Raw genomic sequence first — 17,623 nt, 5'->3', positions numbered from 1 at the left:
AATTATGCCTGGATGCTTCTCATTTTATTGGATGTCCTGGGATTATCATGGAGTCGGGAACTAGGAGTGTGACGTCACCTGACAGGGAAATCATGTCCGAGTGTTCTATGTATATCACGTAGATATACCTACGTGTTCTCGTAAATATTTAATTCAATCCATATATAGGGATAATTCATAATTCCAAGAAAAGCTATGCTATATACACCAAAAAAACTCGATCTATGTGCACAGGTATCTCTCTATAGCACAATGTAGCGTCTGTACAAAAAGAAAGGAAACAAGATCTACATGTTATCTTCACTCCAATGACTCCTTGTCTTCTTCCAAGCGTCGTGTTCCTCCTTGCTTTGCGCATGACTGTTTCCAAGCCCCGACCCGCGCTCCACCCACTCCTTACTTCCCATTTCAGAAAGACGGGATATCGCACGCGCAAATGCAAACCGCTCCTCGTCACCACTGAAAATAGATGTGTTCTTCAGCGCCTGTACGGACATACCGAGGTCGTCCATTAGGTTGCGCATTGCGTCGGAGAGATCTGAGTGGTCTCCGTCGCCTTTGAGGGTCTTCTTTACGTCGGTCTCGGAGATGAAGAGGTTTGTTAGCGGAACTTCGGTTGTGAGGACTAATTTGGCCTGTTGATGTGGGTTGTTAGTTGACCGCATGATAAAAAAAAGACCAGGAACGTTGCTTGTTACTCACCCTGCTCTCATATACCGCATCGATAAAGGTGATAAAGCGCCTCGCCAGATCACGCTGGGTATGGTTCATGCTCGGCACGTCCGTGACAATGAACGCATCGTAATGTCGGACGAGCTCGAGGTAGTCGGCTGCACCTGTGGCCGTGCCGATGAGCTGCTGGAAGGTGAATTGCGCAGCCTTGCCACTAGCACGGGGAACCTTGATTTCTCGGCCCCAGACAACCTGTGAGGCTGTGTGCGGGGGATCATTGACAGGGTCGCCCAGGAACTCGAACCACTTCTGCGCATGCTGCTGTGCATTCTCCCCCAGCGGGTGGTAGTAGACGGCAGCCGGAGGCCGGGGGATTTTTCGGTAGTCTGTTGGGGAGTTGAGGTTGATGACATTCAGATCGGTCTTGAGGAGGTTGATGCAGGGGATGAAGGAGGCGCGCTGGATGCCGTTTTTGTACAGATCGTCTGGATGACGGTTGGATGTGGTGACGAGGACAACGCCGTGGGACATGAGGATTTCGAGAAGCCTGTTTGGGGGAATCGTCAGCCAGGGTTTTGAATATATCCCGTCCGGGGGGAGAACACGCACCGTCGCAGGATCATTGCATCGGCTACATCGGTACACTGGAATTCGTCAAAGCAAAGCACGCCCGCGAGTTCGGCAATATCGGCCGCAACCATCGGCAGCGCATCAAAGTCGTTTCCATATTTCATCTTTACCACGTGCATGCGCTTATGTACATCCTGCATGAAATTGTGGAAGTGAATGCGTGTCTTGTGCTTGATATTCGACGGCAGCGTATCGAAGAACAGATCCATCAACATCGTCTTGCCGCACCCGACATCGCCATACATATACAGTCCCTTTGGAAGATTATCGGGGATATCAGCTTTTGTCTTTTTCTTCGCACCCCCGCCAAACAAAGATCCGAAGAAGGACGACTTTTGCTGAGGATCCAAAGACTCGGGCTCGGGGTGAACAACTTTGGGCGGGTTGTAATCTTTCAGCGCTTCAAAGAGGTCCTGTAGATTTTGGATAATCCCTGTGAAAGCAACGCAGGTCAGCTTGGAACTGTGCTCCGCCGGAGTTGGTCACAACTTACCTCTCTGATACTCATCATCCCTCAGTCTCCCCTCCTGCACACGCGCATCATATTCCCTCATGGGCCCATCCTGCGGTGGAGCGGTGGTGATCTTCTCGCCGCCCGAGACTGTGGCGAGACACCGCCCATTCTGCGGTAACCGAACAGCCAACTGGGGGCGGATCCTCTCCAGAGACACACATGCTAGCGTAGATCGACTCGGCCGCCGTAGTGTATCGAGCGCTCTCTGTTCCGTGGCATAAGATCTATGAGCGGTGCCCCGCAACCTCGTAGGGCGGAGGCCCCGAGGCGCCCGCAGCGCGCTCGGGAAGCACTCTGCGTATAGCTTTGCCGATGGGCGGCTCATTGATGTCCTTCTTTGGATGTTATTTTTTTTTCTGATTGTATTGCGACGGCGGACTCGAGGTGGGACTTAGATAGGGAAGAGCGGTTGCAATGCGAAGGCGTTAACCGAGGTATTGTATTGTAGGCAAGAATTTGTTTTCTTCCGGAGAGCGGCGGGTCCTCGTAAGCTAGTAGAGATTCCAAGCTTAGGCTGTAGATAGCAAATTACAACAAGCACCAAAAAATATATATACAGCCCCTGCAGGTCTTGATCAATAAGCAAAACTTCTAGCTGACAGCCTTTGTTACATTCCGTTTCTGGGGAAAAGATCCGTCGGGAGAAGAGTCACGTGACTATATATCACCGCATTTCTACTAGCATAAAGAGATGTAATTTTTGAACGTATATCGAAATTTATATTGGGGATAAAAGAGCTGTGGAACATCACAGTTGAGCCACTCTCATACGAAAGTGCTCACCCGGTATATGCACGAGAAGTTAAAAAATATGTACACGACACAGAGGCAGGCAGACCGGGGTATGATCCTGAACAGGATGAGATGTAGATCTGGTGTGAAATTGACACAGAAAATAACAACGTGAAAGCCCATAATGCGACATCGCAGAAAAAAAAGAAGAAAAAAAAAGAAAGCATAAAAAAAAACAGGCAGATAGAAAGGAAAGCATGCCGTACATCTCGCATCAGATTCGTTAAATCGCGATCTCGTCCTCATGGGACCATGTGAAATCGCTCAAAGAACTGATGACCAGTTTGAAAAAAATGAGAAGAGAAAGAAATGAGAAATCAGAGAATAACCACGCAACATTCAAAAACTCCAATGCACCAACCTTACTCATGGCAAACATTAATCTGAGATTGACAATAACCTCATGAAATCAAGGGCAAGTCTATTGACTGCAACACCAAGAAAGAAACAAGTGTTTGTTTTTATGCGATGCTGACGAAGAGGGTCAGCTTGATGTTCCGTTGCATGGCGTTCTCCAGATCCTGATCGGTATGGAGGTCAATATAGGAGCCGGAGGATTCGTCACGGTACTGCACAACGATGTCATCCTGGATCTTCAACCGATCGCATAGCTTGTCCTGGAGGTGCTGCATGCTAACACCAGATGGGATGCGGATCGCAATCAGGTCATCCTGGAAGAACACCTTGACCTTCATGGCACTATTGGCCGAGGCGCCGGAGGCTTGGGTAATAGAGCTGGGTTGGCGGTTCATGGGTGGCGGGCCACCGTTAGCGTAAGGGGTGGGTGCTGGGGCACGCTGCTGGGATACCCGGTCGGTGGACACATTGATTTGCTGCTGCGAAGACTGGCGGGACACACTTTGTTGGGGATCCACGCCGACGGAGTGCTGAGATCCACCCGAGAACCGGGCGTCCTCACCGAACGCATTGGGGTCGATTTCGAAGTCTCCCTCTCGGGGGGAGAAGAGTTCACGCACGAGTTGACAACGTGAGATATGCGGGGGCATAGACAGGAGCTTCTTGATGTATTCGTCCAGGTTCTGTCGTCGGCCGTTGGAAATCGCGTCCGTGACATGGGTGACAGGACCGGGCATGAAAGGGAGGGTTCGCCCACGGCCACGGTTGCCAGCTTCGTCTTCGAATTGGGTCAGAAGGGCGATCTGGAAGTCATAGAAATCGTGGTAGTAACGCGAGAGCTCCCAGCAGCGACCGTCTTCCATCTTCGCCTCGATGATGTACCAATACTTGTCGTTGTCGAAACAGTAGCGCGGAATATAGGCGGAAACGGGGATGAGGAGTTGGTAATTTTGTTGCGACATGGGCACTTGCGACAAAGTTCCCTTGCTGGCGGTACGTTGGTGCTCCTGCTCAAGCGCATAGTTAGTAAAACTGGAATCGCGGGGGAGTCAACGATTTCGCCTACATAAACATTGCCATTTTGACTCATTTGACTCTGATGGCCCATGGACATCTTTTCCATGCCCGAGGTGACAGCCATCATATTGCCATTGCCGTGACCAGCCTCGATTTTGCCCAGTGTGATACTGCTGTTCTTGTATTCCGCTGTCATTTTCTTCCACTCCTCAACCTTGGGAACACCGGCGCGTCGCACCGCGTCCAACGGGTCGGTTACAGCCTGTCCACTCTGCATATCACGCAATTCAATGAAAGAAACGGGAATCAGGCCTGGGCCACCGAGACGACCGATTGGTTTGGCGACAAACCACTCCGGGTTAGATTGGGCGATGACGATAATGGCTTCGCCAGCCTTTGCGTCCAATTCATCGGGTCGCTCCGCCTGAAAATCGTACTGGACAATTCCATAAACCATGGCGCCTTGACCCTTGAGTGCAGACATTCTGAATGCGCCGTTCTTGGGGATGGAAGAATCTGTGTGGGAAATACGGGAGAATCCTGAGTCGTGATCCTTGGAGTCGCCGGAACCCCCACTATCCCTCTCGTTTTTGCCGATAACCTCAAAAAAGGAGACGGGCACAAGCCCCCTCGCACTAGGGATCAGCGGATTGCACGCTTCGTACCAATCCGAATCGTCCTCCCTGCTGATAACGTGAAAGAAATCTCCCTTGCTGAATGCCAATTCCTGTGAGGTTCCCTCCGGTTGGTAATCGTAGAGAGCTTTGATCACCTAAATTCGGTAAGCCACTGCCAAGAATAAAGTCGGGAGGGGGGTTTTAAAGCAAGGAACTCACTTTTTTTGGGGGTAAAATCGCAATAGCGGATTTGGGTGTAATAGAGATATGATGTTTGGGGTCCTTTTCCCCCTTCAAGGATCGTCTAAAGGCCTTTTTTTTGGAAGGATTAATTAAATATACCGAGTAATACCTGGGGAAACTCACCTTCATGGTAAAGGTCAAGAAGAAAAGGGATTCAAGGAGATGCAAAGAGGAAAAAGGAGGAGTAGGACTCTTTTAGCCATGTATACCTAATCTTGCGGTTCCAACCACGCGGCTTTGGATGATTGTCAGGCCCGCTTTTACTTTTTTTTTTCTTTCTTTGTGATTTTTATGTATAGAGATGTGTATAGAGTGTATTTTAGATCAGTTCTATACAATATAGTATCGAAATATCTAGAACAATGAACCTTTTAATGGGCAATGGCAAATACACTGTATCTCTGAAACCTTGAACCTTTCAAGGTTGAGCCTTGGGATATACACTTCAGGAAAAGGCTCTAGAATATGATTGGCTCTAAAAAAATAATATAATTGGAATGTCTTTGGAATTCGCCTTTTTCAATTCTACCTAGGTACAGGTATCTTTTGCCATGTCCATCTCGAGATTACCGTATTGCCGCCGTTGGGGCAATAATCTGCAACGGAATCACACCCTAGACTGCATGTGACACTCTTTTTGCCCTTATATTATATAGAGTATTATACTACACATACCTACATTATACTACACATCTTTAAAAGAACAAAAGAAGAAAAGAAGAATCTTTTGCCTTAACCATGGTTGACGTCTACATAAAACCGTGGATCTTAAACGGGTTAGGAATTTTCTGGAAATTCCGTTTAGGGAAATGCTATATATACTCGGACCCCACAAAGAAAATGTATCAAAAAGGGCCTAGAATCTGCTTAAATGTTTTAAAAAGGGCAATAGAAAAATTGGTATGAAAATGTAGAAATTTTTAATTGCTTCCCGTCCTCTCATTACTGGCTATCACGTGGCTTTTTATGTCATTGGAATAAGTACGGGATAGATTGGATATTGTAGGTATTTACTATGCCAAGGTGCAACCTCTGTCCGAGTCAAAGAGCACGTCATTTGGCCCTCTGGTGCTCCAAAAAAATCGACTCCAGAATCAGACGCCGGGGGGTATTAGTATCGGAACTCCGCTGGCAATCCTGTGAAAAAAAAATCCGGATGCCGAGAACGAGCAAAGGTAACGAACAAAAATGGTAAGAACTCTTGAAAGGCTATGTTGTATCCATGTGTGTGAACGTATGTGATGAACGCCTGTCGCTTTTGAAAATACGCCAAAAAAAAAGACAAGAAAATGGCATCGACTGAGATCCAATGGGTTATGATCCTTTGGCGCAAGAAAGTAACGGACAATGAGAACTTGGTTAGATCTGGCCTTTGATATCGACGACGCGGTGGGCGGCGGCTTTGGCTTGATCGAACAGCGAGCCGGCTTTGCCCGTCAACAGCTTCACAGCTCCGTTCTTCTCCTCCAGCAGTTCTTCGGAGGAGTTGTCTAGAACGAAACGTGCGGTCTGCTCATCGGACTCGAATCCAAGCTCTTCTGTGATAAATCGGATGTTGACATCTGGTTTGTATCTATAATATATAAGAAAAAAAGGTCAATTGGAAGGCTTAAACAGAGCGGGGGAAGATCAAAGACTTACGCTCTACACATGGTTGCGAGAGCACTCAACCGCTCACGATCGACAAACATGTCCATGAGATAGGCTCCCATATTCGGGGTATCGAGGTACAGCTGGAAGAAACGATGGTAGTTCCCGAGTGCAAGGGCAGAACGAACATCCAAGGCATGCTTCACGGCCGGGTCTTTCTTATCTTCTGCAGTCACGTCGGCTAGTGCGTCGTTCATCGCCGTCCAGTTTCGGGTGTAAATGAAATAAAGAATACGATAGGCCTTGAATTCCGTCGGGTGTCCCCCCAGCTGCTGCGCATACAGCACTCGTAGCTGGGTCTGGCACTGGTTGTACTCACCAAGATCCCCTTTTTCCAAGGCGATGCGCGCGTGGATTTCGTAGACAACGACGGTGAATTCATTTCGGATGCGTTGAACCGTTAGGTCTTGACGCAAAGACTTGAACTGGTCACAGATGTAACCGTAGTTGCCATCGTGCTTCCATTTTCTCTTCAATAGATCCAGGGCCTTTTGCAAAACCGGCAGAGGACGAACGCTGTCCGGGTTGGGAGCGGAGGTCAAACGGAAGTAATTCTTCTCCAAGGTTTGGCATCGCCCGACAACGGGGCCTTGATCCGCGTCGGCAGCACGCATCGGCGATCCTGCAGAAGAGGGAGAGTTCCCGCTGGCCCCTAGTCCCTCAAAACGCTTCCTCCTCATCTCCAAATTAGCTTTGGACTTACTAGACTGGTCCAGTGTTATGCGTGGTTTTTTCTCTGTGGTAGGGTGAGTAACTCGATCTTCAAAACGATTGCGGTTAGCTTTTCTCCATGGTGGCGATCCAGTCTCCGAATGATGGCCATCAGTTGACTTTCGCTTCCGTGTGGCATCCCCCGGAGAAATTGGGTGACTGGACGCCCAATTTGAAGAACTGGGGTTGGCCAGGATTTTGTTGCGTTCATTTTGCACCATAGTTTGGGGCAAAGGTAGCCTTTCCCAGTCGATCAATCCCAGCTTGTCATTCTGGGCTGCGTCCGTAATGACGTGTCTCAACTTCTCCTGCATTTCAGGAATGCTCACACTTGCAACCTGGTTTTCGGGAGCAAAACAGCGTTGCACATACGAGCGTACTGGTGGTGGGAACTCCACTCGTGCCCGGGCTTCTGTATCCGGTGATGCCGACTGGGTGGGCTGGGGAGGAATGGTCCCATTCATTGGCTTGGTATGATGGGCGAGGCTACGACGCGCTTGGACTGGAGTGTATGCTGGAGCCGCTGTCAGGTTGTTAGCCTCCTGACACAGGACTAACCAGACTCGGGTCGGATTATTCATCTTACCAGCTGGAGGAAATGCACTAGACATTGTGCCTGGAGCGGTAGAGCGCCAAGGTGGTACGCTGGAACTCATCGTAGATGCAAGATTTGAAAGAAAAAAAAAAAAACAAAGAAACAAGATGAAAGGAAGTAAAGAGCTACGAAGGGGGAGGACTCGAGGCACGGCTGGAAGAATCAAAATTCGATCTTACTCCTCGGCTGGTACTGGATTTGAGATGAGAGAAAAGGATGATGAACGTTTATTTTCAAGATGAGATGGTCACGAGCCAGGGAAGTGTAAGAGTGTAGTCCACACAGACTCGACCCGTGACGGTGAGTGATGCTCGCTTACTCACCGGGATTTCGTTTGTCCGATCGTCCCGCCTTATCGCCTTATCGCAATCGCCTTGGCTTCCAAGGTTAAGTGACATCCATGGATGCCTCTCTCTCTTTATGGATCTCCTTGATATTGGGAGTTGGTTGAACCTACTAGATGTTCTTCAAGTCGCTGGATCTGACTACTGCGCTCAGACCACTACTGTTACCAGATGAGATCCTTCTCTTTGTCCAGGACGCGGTGGGGTTGTATGAAGGGTAAGTACCTCATGATGATGCTCCTAATGCGGGGTGCTAATTAGAGGCAAAGGAAATACAAAATCCAGAATTATCAAAATGGCCATGCCTATCTCACATCGCACAGAGTGTGCTATGTTGCGGCCGAGGATCCGCGGAAGTACTCAGTGGCTATTGATTTGAAAGAACTCGATCGAGTGGAATCTCAGGTGCGACATGCATACATCTTGCTTTCGAGGCTTCTCCTCCCAGCCAATCACTAACAAACTCATGGATTCAAGGCTGGCTTTCTGAAGTCATCTCCGAAGGTCACCATATACTCCAAACCACAGAAGAAGACCGATAAGCTGAGGAGCGCAACAACCAGCCCGGCTGTAGCGCAACAATCGGCCCTTCATCCAGCGCACTCACTTTCTCATCTTCCACAAACGAGCCTCCCACAGAGCTCACCATCTCCAAAGCCTATTAATGCTACTTGGATCTGTCCCATATGCTCATTCTCCAACCCGGTTCCGTCCAATTTCGACCCCGCAACGGCTAGTGCGGCTACAAATTTACCTCCTTGTCTAGCATGTGGCATCAAACCTCCATTCACGACTGTTCTCAAAGCAGCGATCAATGCTGTAACAAGCCGGGAGTCTCCGTTGCTGAATCCGGTTGCATCACCAGCCATTGCCCAAGATACAGGCCAACTAAATCCCAACGCGTCTCTATCGCCTTTTGGTTCCGGGGGAACTGTCTCTTGCCCACGATGTACCTTTGTGAATCATCCATCTCTCGTGGAATGCGAGATTTGTGGAGCGCCTCTATCTGCTGGCTCCTCAGCGAGCGCCAATCGTGTGGACTCCCCTGCACCGTTATTTGAGCAATCGCACATCGCAAACACGGAGGTTAGTGAGTGTATTAAACTGTCATTTCGTGCAGGTGGCGATAAGACTTTTTATGAAAGACTGAAGGGGGCCTTGGTGCAAAGAAAGTGGCTCCTGCAAAATGCGCCCCCAGTGCCTTCACCATCGCAAGGCGACTCATCGCCAGGCTTAAATTCCCCTGCCCCTAGCGTTGAAAGCCCTCTACCCTCAGTACCAAGAACCTCCGGGGTTGGTATTGCGGGACTAGAACGCAGGGGGCTGGAAGCCCGGAGGAAAAACGAGCTGGTCATAGGGAATGCCTTCGAAGATCTAGAGGCTTTAATGGCCTCTGCCAAGCAGATCGTTGCGCTGGCCGAAACTCTAGCGCGCGAGTCTGGCATGGCGACAAACGAAGGCTCGCCAGAAACCAGCGCGGTGCTATCTGAGTCCGCTGCTGCTCTGGGGATGGTAACAACCAAAGACATGCTTAGTTCCGGATCTGAAAGTTTATATTTATCAGAACTTGCGCGTGACCTGGCCGAGTATCTCACTGATGATCGAAAAGGCATTTTGCAGCGGGAAGGTGGGATTATGAGTCTAATTGATCTCTGGGCTGTCTTCAACCGCTCCCGTAATGGAGTAGAATTGGCCAGTCCTTCAGATTTTCAGAAAGCAGCGGAGCTGTGGGAAAAGCTCAAGTTGCCAGTTCGTCTTCGGCGATTCAAAAGTGGTCTCCTTGTGGTGCAGCGATATGACTGGAGCGACGAGAAGACCATTGAAAAGCTTCAGGCCTGGATGCAGGAGCTCCGACGAGTTCCCCCTGATGATCCTGTTCCATGGGATTGGTCCCTCTTTGGTCAGGCCGTTACTGCCCAAGAAGCTGCGCATCGATTCAAGTGGAGCGTTGGGGTGGCTGCCGAAGAGCTGGAGATGGCTGAAGATCGGGGGGTTCTCTGTCGAGAAGAAGGAATTGAGGGTCTGCGCTTCTGGCGCAATTATATCTCATCCCCTGAGTATGATGATCTCTCCCGCCTTCTTATTTGAGGCGGTGTGAATCCACAGGAATGTACATACAGAGTTGCATACACCGTTGACCGGAGGGGGCTGTGGCCATGCCCATGCCGAGCTCAATGAAATGTCGCATGGAACATATCTGGGATCAGAGCACAAGGCTGAGAGCCTTTTGCAACCCCCACTATGATGGTGATCCTAGCTAAGTGCTACGTAGTGTGTATACAGCTAGGCTTTCAATGCGCCAAGAGCAAAACATATTGCCAAGAGCGCTAGATGCCATGTGAATGCTGTCACTGCATACTAGACCTACAGTCATTAATGCTTCTACTTACACATGGGACCAATGAGACACCACTCCGGCGGATATCTCATTGCATGCCGTTTAAGGGAAACAGAAAGACCGGAGAAATAATTCCATCCAATAGATATCCAAGCCACAGATCCTAGATAGGATAGAGGTCGTTTATTAACCTATTCTGGTATGTCCTAAGTTAGCAATCGACTACTATTTCTGACCGTTGCGCGGTATTGGTATGCTTATGTATAGCCCTGGGCAATGATCCACACTACCTGAGCTCGGGGCTTGCAAAGTATGCACACCTTGCATAGTTTATCACGAATCACACGTAGCTTATGAGATAGTCGAGCAATGGGGCTGGCAATTGGCTACCATGGGTTTTATTTATTTGAGTACAGTTGCCTGATATGAAATTTCTGGACAACATGTATATACACATATATACGTCCGTAGTTCTATGGTCCGCTACTATCATTTCCCTTCGAATTTGAGTTGGATGCTTATTTCCCACAACTATATGAAGGACCAACTAGTCAATCACGTTATAAACTTACGCTCCAAGCCAGGAGTCAAGCATGACTTCAGATAATTGATATCCCATCTAGAGTTCGGCCCCCGGGGAGCCCTGCCCAGGTGGAGGACGAGACCGCTGACATAATCATATAAAATCGCCCGGCCTCAAAGCGGTGACCCCACAGATCTTCCCGTACCGATAGATCCACAAGAACCAAAGTCCACTTGCTTCTTTAATCTCACCAAGAGCAATCAGCTCTTACATGCTTGGCCTCAGGTCGAAGCTTGCTCAGAGTTGTACAACTTGAGTTTCGCCCCCACACCTCTGGAGGCTGAGTGAGAGTTGTTCCTTGATGATGCCCTCTTTACACTAGATGGTCTGCCCATCCGCGCTAACCGGCCCATGGTTTTTGCTTTTCACCAAGTTCAAATTTGAAAATGCTTGGGCAATCCACCGAGGAATCTGATTTCAGCTCGCCTTCCATACATTTTGCGCAGGAACGTCGGAAGTCCCAATCCCGCGTTATGACCAAGAAAGAAAATTCCCATCCCTCCGGGCGATTGGCCTGTGATATTTGTCGGGAGCGTAAGTGCTTTATGAACTCACTCCAGAAAAAGAGATAACTGAAATGAAAAATTCAGGCAAGGTTGGGTGTGATCTGGCAGACCCAAAGGGCGGTCGTTGCACACGCCTTGGCTACGACTGCAGCTACCAAGGACGGAAACGACGCCGCGCCGCCAAGGCGGATCTGCCACGTCAACTATCCGAACTACAGGATCGACTAAGTATTTACCCATCTCTTGATGTATCTCACTGGTCCTGGGATCTATCTAATTAGACGGCATGTACCACAGCACAAGCCGAGGCAATGCTTCAAAGTTCCGCGGCGTCCACTACTCCAGTGACGTTCCCTCCGCAGGGCGAATCGTTCTGGCCCCAGATCTCACCACCAGAGCCATTCGGAGACCACGAGAGGCTAATGCATCGTCTCCAAAACTACGCGACTGGTCCAATGGATCGTGGGTTCGAGGGCTTCGACTTGTTGACTAACCTCACGGAAGATATTCCTGGCTTTGGGGGAACTATCGATCCAGCTTTGACATCAGAGATCATTCCGCTCCCACAAGAGGACAATACACCGCTACCATTCCCGCTCGGGAGTAATTATCTCCTGGCGGGAAACTCAACGTCCCCTAATTTCAACGATCCTTTCTTCCCATCAACCCCGGTGCTCGATGAATTGATCTCGCCACAAGATATTGAAATACTTTACCGTGATAAGCAACCCTCCCGCACGCCCCTTGGCTTGCCCAAAAACTGAAAGAAAAGGGGAATATAATAAGTCGTGGCCGTGAATGTCATTAGCAAATATGATTTCCCATGAGTCCAACATGACAACCACCTACCAGCACAATTCCAGACACCAGGAACATTTGCAGCTGCAAATTCACCAAGATGGTTTTTTTTTGGAGAAAATGAGCAGGATACAATCGACTATCCCTGTGCACGCCCGGATGGTGTTTTGCCATGCCCACAGAAACGATCATGAGGACTCCGCTCACAACCCAGAGTGCAATTTCATTTCCAGATCTCCATGCGAACAAGGTTCTGCCGAAGGTTATGGCCATAATGAGACAAGCAGATCCTGCGAGGAACACCGTCGTCATAATCCAGTCGACTATTTTGAGCTTCTCGTGTAAGGTATTTTCTGGCTTGGGGTCCACGCTGGGAATCAAGAAGATATAGGATGGGCTGAATAGAGCTCCGATCGGGAGATTAATGTAAAAAGCTTAGAACCGCCTCTTGTCAGCTCAAAATAATCAATCGCTGATAAAATTATTCAGCTTCACTCACCCATCGCCAAGTCGCCGAGCTGTCCGCAAAGGCACCGCCGACCTAATATCAAATCAACTGGATTGCCAATCTAGACCGCGAGAGAGGGGAATTTACCACAGGGCCAAGCACACTGCTAATTTCCCAAATGACAGTACTTCCAGCCATGTAGATAGGCCTCTCCTCGATCGAAGTCAACATAGCCACAAAGCTCAACGTACCAGAGTACATCCCGGATCCACCAATGCCGGCAACGACTCTCCCAACTATCAGCGCAGTCATATTGGGAGCCGCACCACACACTGCGCTACCGACTTCAAAAAGCACAACATTGAACAAGTAAACCCATTTTGCATTAAAAACGCCGTAGACCTTGTCCCATGGTAGCACATACATCGTGCCTGGAGCGAAGCCAACTCCAATCCAAGGTAGGAGGGAGACTTGGCCGAATAGATCGAGAACTGTGGGTTGGATGTCTGCCACCTAGGATGCATTAGCTGGTGTGTAGTTTGACCTTTTTCGTGTTTGCTTGGCTGGGAACATACGATGGTGTTGTCCAGGGCGAAGAGAAATGTGGTTGATATCATGGATGCATAGGCGATTGCCCACTAAATCGTGTGTGGATTAGTAGTGTAACGCATATGCTCTTAGTAGAAAGAGTACTTTACCTTCCAGCCATGAATTGGCCGAGGAGAGGCATCTTTGGGAAGCACATTCTCACTGGAGTTTGTGCTTGAGACGTTGTTGTAGCTATCGCTACGTACTCTTTCTACTTTTTCGGGGTATTGTTGGTGTCCATAATGATACAAATGAGGGAGATATATGTGGGCTAGAAAAGCAGGGAACAGCGCAATGATGAATGCGATTTCTCTCTAGTTATATAGTAGCGAACTACCCGTTCTTAGGGCTCAGAGCGGCCGCTCCACCACCGTACCGTGTCTTGGCGGTATTTTGGCAAGGAGAAGCGGCCGCCTCAACTCCGTCGAAGCTTAACCCTCTCCCCATCAAATCGAACACCATCGGTATGTTCAGAGTGACAGCAAATATCGAAAATGGGCCAGTGGAACTCTCCTGAACCACCTAGTCTACCTTCTTTCTAGCCTTGAGCAGCTGATAGACGGTATCATACGATGACCTCGACGCTCCCACCACGGTCGCTCGTTGGATCTTGTCACTCTCGATCCGGGCAAGACTGCCTGCTATTTCCAGTGAGTGGATGACAGTCTTGTCAAAACTCTTGCGGGCCCAGGCCGGTCGAATAGGGCTGGAGTTTGCGCCCGGGGCATAGATTAACTTGTCACACTCTATCGATCTCTCCCCCGACTGTATTTCCACAATCCAGCCGTTTCCGCTATTGGTCCAGCGCACCTTCGTAATGCGGGTGCGGAGACGAAGCCGATACATCAGATCGTGGTCCTCCGCGAAACTGGCGAGGTAATTGTGGATTGCTTACCCGGAGATGAAGCCATCTGGGGATATTCCCTCATTTTTCATCGGGTAGAAAGAATACTCGAAGAGTGGAAAGCTGATATGCGCATGAAGGCTGGGGTAAATGCGCCCTTGGCTCCAGACCCCCCAACTGTGCTAATGTCGTCAAATATGAGGATGTTGGTCTCCGGGGCAAGTTTGAGATATGTTTGTGCTGCGCGCAGTCCGTACCAGCCTGTCTAGCTTAGCTTTAAGTCATCGATGGAGGAGTAACGTTGGACTCACCAGCACCCACCACAAGAACTCCGCACAACTATAAGATGACTAGGTAGGATACATGTGTTCGCATGAAAAAGAAACGAAGACTCATTAAACCTGGATGGCAATTTTCTAGTCTAGAACTCAAATTCCAATGACTGGCTTGCAATAATGGTAGAATCGCAAAAAAGAAACCGAAAACTGCCATTGATACAACCTACTCTCGACGACGTCGGTCCGACTCAAACACAGTGAACCCATCAATTCCACGCCCATCCTTTCCGCCGGTGCGGAAGAACTCGATCATGACTCCAATAGCATAACACGTCGCTGCGGTAGCTGTGCCTGCAACGAGCATTCTACGACCTGTTTTGCGAAACGAAGACTTAGACTTTGTGGTTGATTCGGGCTCAGAACTAAAGGATCCCGTTTTTGAACGAGGCTAAGTCGATATGTTAGGAAGCCACTTGAATAGACAGTTCTACTGTCTACTCACCTCAGTGGTGGATTGCCAGGGAGCTCCGGCGTATTTGGCGGCGGGGTCCGTCGAGTCGTGACGAAGATGTCTGGCAATCTTGGTGTGAACTACTGGTTGTTGGTCGGTTGCGGTGTTTGAGAGGGTGTGGCAAGGAGTGGGTTGAGACTTTCGGAAGACAAGGATGTTGCCTCCGCCAGTTGCAATTTCGTAGCCACCTTCTTGCATTTTCTCAAAATAGGGCAGGAATTTGGCAGGGTTGTGCAGTTGAGACAAAATTTTACTTGGCCGATTATCTTCTTCGTCGACACCGAAGAATGAGTCCGCTTGGGCAGCTATGACTTGTGATGTCGACGTATCGAACGCAAGAATATGGAATTTAGGGGAAATGGAGGCTGCTGGTTGCTCTCCTTTCTCGGTGGGTAGCTTCTGACTTTGGAGAATGAAATCACTAATGTTTCCTTCGGAAGAACCGAAATCCAACGGACTAGCTTGCACCTTCGGTTTCAAAGGAGCGCAATGAGATCGAATGTCAGTATCACTCAAAGCGCTCAGGTCCTCATTCTCATTGGGACCCTCGGCACTCGCCATCTCCGTAATGAATTTTGCCTCCAGTTCATTTCCGGGTGTACAATCCACAATATTCTTGGTCATCTTGGAAGTACCAAGACTAGAGCGTAATGCTGGTTGTGATCGCATTTTCTCAATTGAAGCCGAATTGTAGATGAACTTGGGTTCTAATTCGTTCCCAGGAGGACAATCGATAGAGGTCTGGGCTCCCGATTGGGCACTAGCCTGACTGGATGACTCTAATAAATGTGATTCAATCTCACTACCTGGAGAGCATTCAAGGCTTGCTTGAGGGTCTGCCGTGGGGGCTGTGTTAGTCGTTTGATGCACAGGACCGGCGGACTCAAGACCAAGACCAGCGAGCTCAGAAGAAAGCTTTGTGTCCAGCTCGTTACCTGGTGGGCAATCAATTGAAATGCCAATTTGCTTGTTCGGTGTTTGTGTCGCCAACGCAGACCGAGAACACTGGACAGAGCGGCTAGTGGGATCGGAGATGAACTTGGCCTCCAGCTCACTTCCCGGAGAGCATTCCATGTCGTTGCCCGCAGTCACACCAGCATCCAAATTCAGTTTATCAGTGTTTCCATTGACACCGGATGTGCCCGACTGAGTCTCTGCAGAAGGAATAGACTCAGAAACAAAGAATGTCTCCAACTCACTTCCAGGAGGGCAATCGATGTTTACATACGGCTTTCGTTCGGTCTCTTGAGGAGCTTGAGCCCTGCCCTGCGCATCTTGAGAGGCGGGTGTTGAGGTAAAGACTGCATCAATTTCGCTGCCCGGGGGCAGTCAACTGTTGACTGTGAGCTTGACGGGGCTTCGGGACTCAATCCCGTGTTTCCTGGCTGAAATGGTTCATCCTCAGCCAGATTGGGGTTGTGAGCGAATTTTGACTTGACTTTAGTGCCTAGTGGGCAGTCAACCGCTTTATGGGAGTAGACCTTTGCTTCCCTGTTACTGGATTCGAAAGTAGTGGACGATTGTATCGGCACCATACGTCCACTGATAGGGTCGTACTGGAGTCCAGTGTGATTGTTGTCACTTCTCTTTTGCCGCTTGTCTACTCTCGATCTAACATTTGGTGACTTTTCCATACTGGAAAGCGGCAGGAAGACATCGTTCAATGAAGTGTCGTTCTTTCTGAAATTCTGAAAGGGGTTCAATCCGCGCCCAAAGACGGCTCTGTAAGGGTCTGCCTCTATGTACTTTTTCAACAACTCCATGCGTTTGTGCATCTGCCCTAGATCCGAATTCCAGAGCCTTATCTCTAGCTCAGCTGGGAGTTCGGAAAACCTTGACTGGGAACGCCAAGCTGCCCAGCTCCTGGTTGAGTGTGTGTCATTGCGAATTTCGGGCTTTCGCTGATTATATATAGGGTATCGCTGATATTTGTTGAGATTTCGCGAGATATGGCCTGCCTTGTCTCCCTGCCCGTCTCGTGCACATCGCCATATACTCCGATTTGAAGTATGTGTGGCCACCAATTGGGAAGAAGCCGGGCGAATGACTCGAGGCCCCGACTTTCTGATTGACATGGCAACCGAGGAACTCATGATGAGACCCCCAAGCTTGTATGTAAAAGCTCAAGGTATTGCTTATTCCAAGCAATTTATTCTAGCGCTAGTTATTGAAGGTCTGATGATTCTGTTATCAATGGCTCCCGTCCACTTGTCGATCGGATCCACTTATGGAGTACAGTGATAAGAGTACCGATTCCGAGTCTGCATGCAGAGGCCTTTCAAAAATAAGAATGACCAAAATAGATAGGACAAGTAGATGTCAGATCTCACAGTTGAAGAAATGAAAAGGATGGATAAAATAAAGGACCACAGGACTCCGGATCAGCATTGGGGGCAACAGCCAATCGGCGACGGCTCAATTACCCCGCAAATTTATGTCAGCATTGACGTCATGAACATATGCTTGCCTGAATACGGAGTGTACAACTTATAGCTAGAATAAAATAGAGAATAGTTCAACAAAAAGATTAAGACAATGATATCTCTCATTCCTCAGGCAACATTGAGTCCAGGCAATGCATGGCTCG

At 49.1% G+C, this 17,623-nt stretch overlaps 8 protein-coding genes across 8 annotated transcripts; 2 read left to right on the top strand and 6 right to left on the bottom strand.

Annotated features, from left to right (window-relative positions):
* Positions 1-287: 287 nt before the first annotated feature.
* On the bottom strand, positions 288-2,141 carry N7517_005780 (AFG1/ZapE family ATPase; the record flags this gene model as incomplete). The annotated part of the gene is made up of 4 exons (XM_056723510.1): positions 288-635; positions 703-1,219; positions 1,282-1,735; positions 1,796-2,141. 4 exons carry the CDS (start codon positions 2,139-2,141, stop codon positions 288-290), a joined length of 1,665 nt encoding a protein of 554 aa, XP_056579760.1.
* A 928-nt stretch (positions 2,142-3,069) lies between these two features.
* On the bottom strand, positions 3,070-4,971 carry N7517_005779 (phosphatidylinositol-3-phosphate-binding protein BEM1; the record flags this gene model as incomplete). The annotated part of the gene is made up of 3 exons (XM_056723509.1): positions 3,070-3,972; positions 4,032-4,754; positions 4,966-4,971. 3 exons carry the CDS (start codon positions 4,969-4,971, stop codon positions 3,070-3,072), a joined length of 1,632 nt encoding a protein of 543 aa, XP_056579759.1.
* A 1,230-nt stretch (positions 4,972-6,201) lies between these two features.
* Positions 6,202-7,814, bottom strand: N7517_005778 (uncharacterized protein; the record flags this gene model as incomplete). Its single annotated transcript, XM_056723508.1, has 3 exons — positions 6,202-6,415; positions 6,484-7,726; positions 7,790-7,814. The coding sequence occupies 3 exons, from the start codon at positions 7,812-7,814 to the stop codon at positions 6,202-6,204; spliced, it is 1,482 nt and encodes a 493-aa protein (XP_056579758.1).
* A 444-nt stretch (positions 7,815-8,258) lies between these two features.
* On the top strand, positions 8,259-10,230 carry N7517_005777 (ESCRT-II subunit protein VPS36; the record flags this gene model as incomplete). The annotated part of the gene is made up of 3 exons (XM_056723507.1): positions 8,259-8,359; positions 8,412-8,547; positions 8,620-10,230. The coding sequence occupies 3 exons, from the start codon at positions 8,259-8,261 to the stop codon at positions 10,228-10,230; spliced, it is 1,848 nt and encodes a 615-aa protein (XP_056579757.1).
* A 1,219-nt stretch (positions 10,231-11,449) lies between these two features.
* Positions 11,450-12,333, top strand: N7517_005776 (Zn(II)2Cys6 transcription factor domain-containing protein; the record flags this gene model as incomplete). The annotated part of the gene is made up of 3 exons (XM_056723506.1): positions 11,450-11,597; positions 11,654-11,797; positions 11,867-12,333. 3 exons carry the CDS (start codon positions 11,450-11,452, stop codon positions 12,331-12,333), a joined length of 759 nt encoding a protein of 252 aa, XP_056579756.1.
* A 515-nt stretch (positions 12,334-12,848) lies between these two features.
* Positions 12,849-13,432, bottom strand: N7517_005775 (uncharacterized protein; the record flags this gene model as incomplete). The annotated part of the gene is made up of 3 exons (XM_056723505.1): positions 12,849-12,908; positions 12,963-13,328; positions 13,391-13,432. The coding sequence occupies 3 exons, from the start codon at positions 13,430-13,432 to the stop codon at positions 12,849-12,851; spliced, it is 468 nt and encodes a 155-aa protein (XP_056579755.1).
* A 493-nt stretch (positions 13,433-13,925) lies between these two features.
* On the bottom strand, positions 13,926-14,249 carry N7517_005774 (cofactor FMO1 FAD enzyme; the record flags this gene model as incomplete). The annotated part of the gene is made up of 1 exon (XM_056723504.1): positions 13,926-14,249. One exon carries the CDS (start codon positions 14,247-14,249, stop codon positions 13,926-13,928), a length of 324 nt encoding a protein of 107 aa, XP_056579754.1.
* A 499-nt stretch (positions 14,250-14,748) lies between these two features.
* Positions 14,749-16,571, bottom strand: N7517_005773 (uncharacterized protein; the record flags this gene model as incomplete). The annotated part of the gene is made up of 3 exons (XM_056723503.1): positions 14,749-14,973; positions 15,028-16,190; positions 16,265-16,571. 3 exons carry the CDS (start codon positions 16,569-16,571, stop codon positions 14,749-14,751), a joined length of 1,695 nt encoding a protein of 564 aa, XP_056579753.1.
* Between the last annotated feature and the right edge of the window lie 1,052 nt (positions 16,572-17,623).

This window comes from Penicillium concentricum (assembly GCF_028827145.1).
Source record: "Penicillium concentricum strain IBT 3081 chromosome Unknown utg000002l_segment0_segment0, whole genome shotgun sequence".
Lineage (NCBI taxonomy): Eukaryota > Fungi > Ascomycota > Eurotiomycetes > Eurotiales > Aspergillaceae > Penicillium > Penicillium concentricum.
This window is presented reverse-complemented; position numbering and strand designations above follow the sequence as displayed.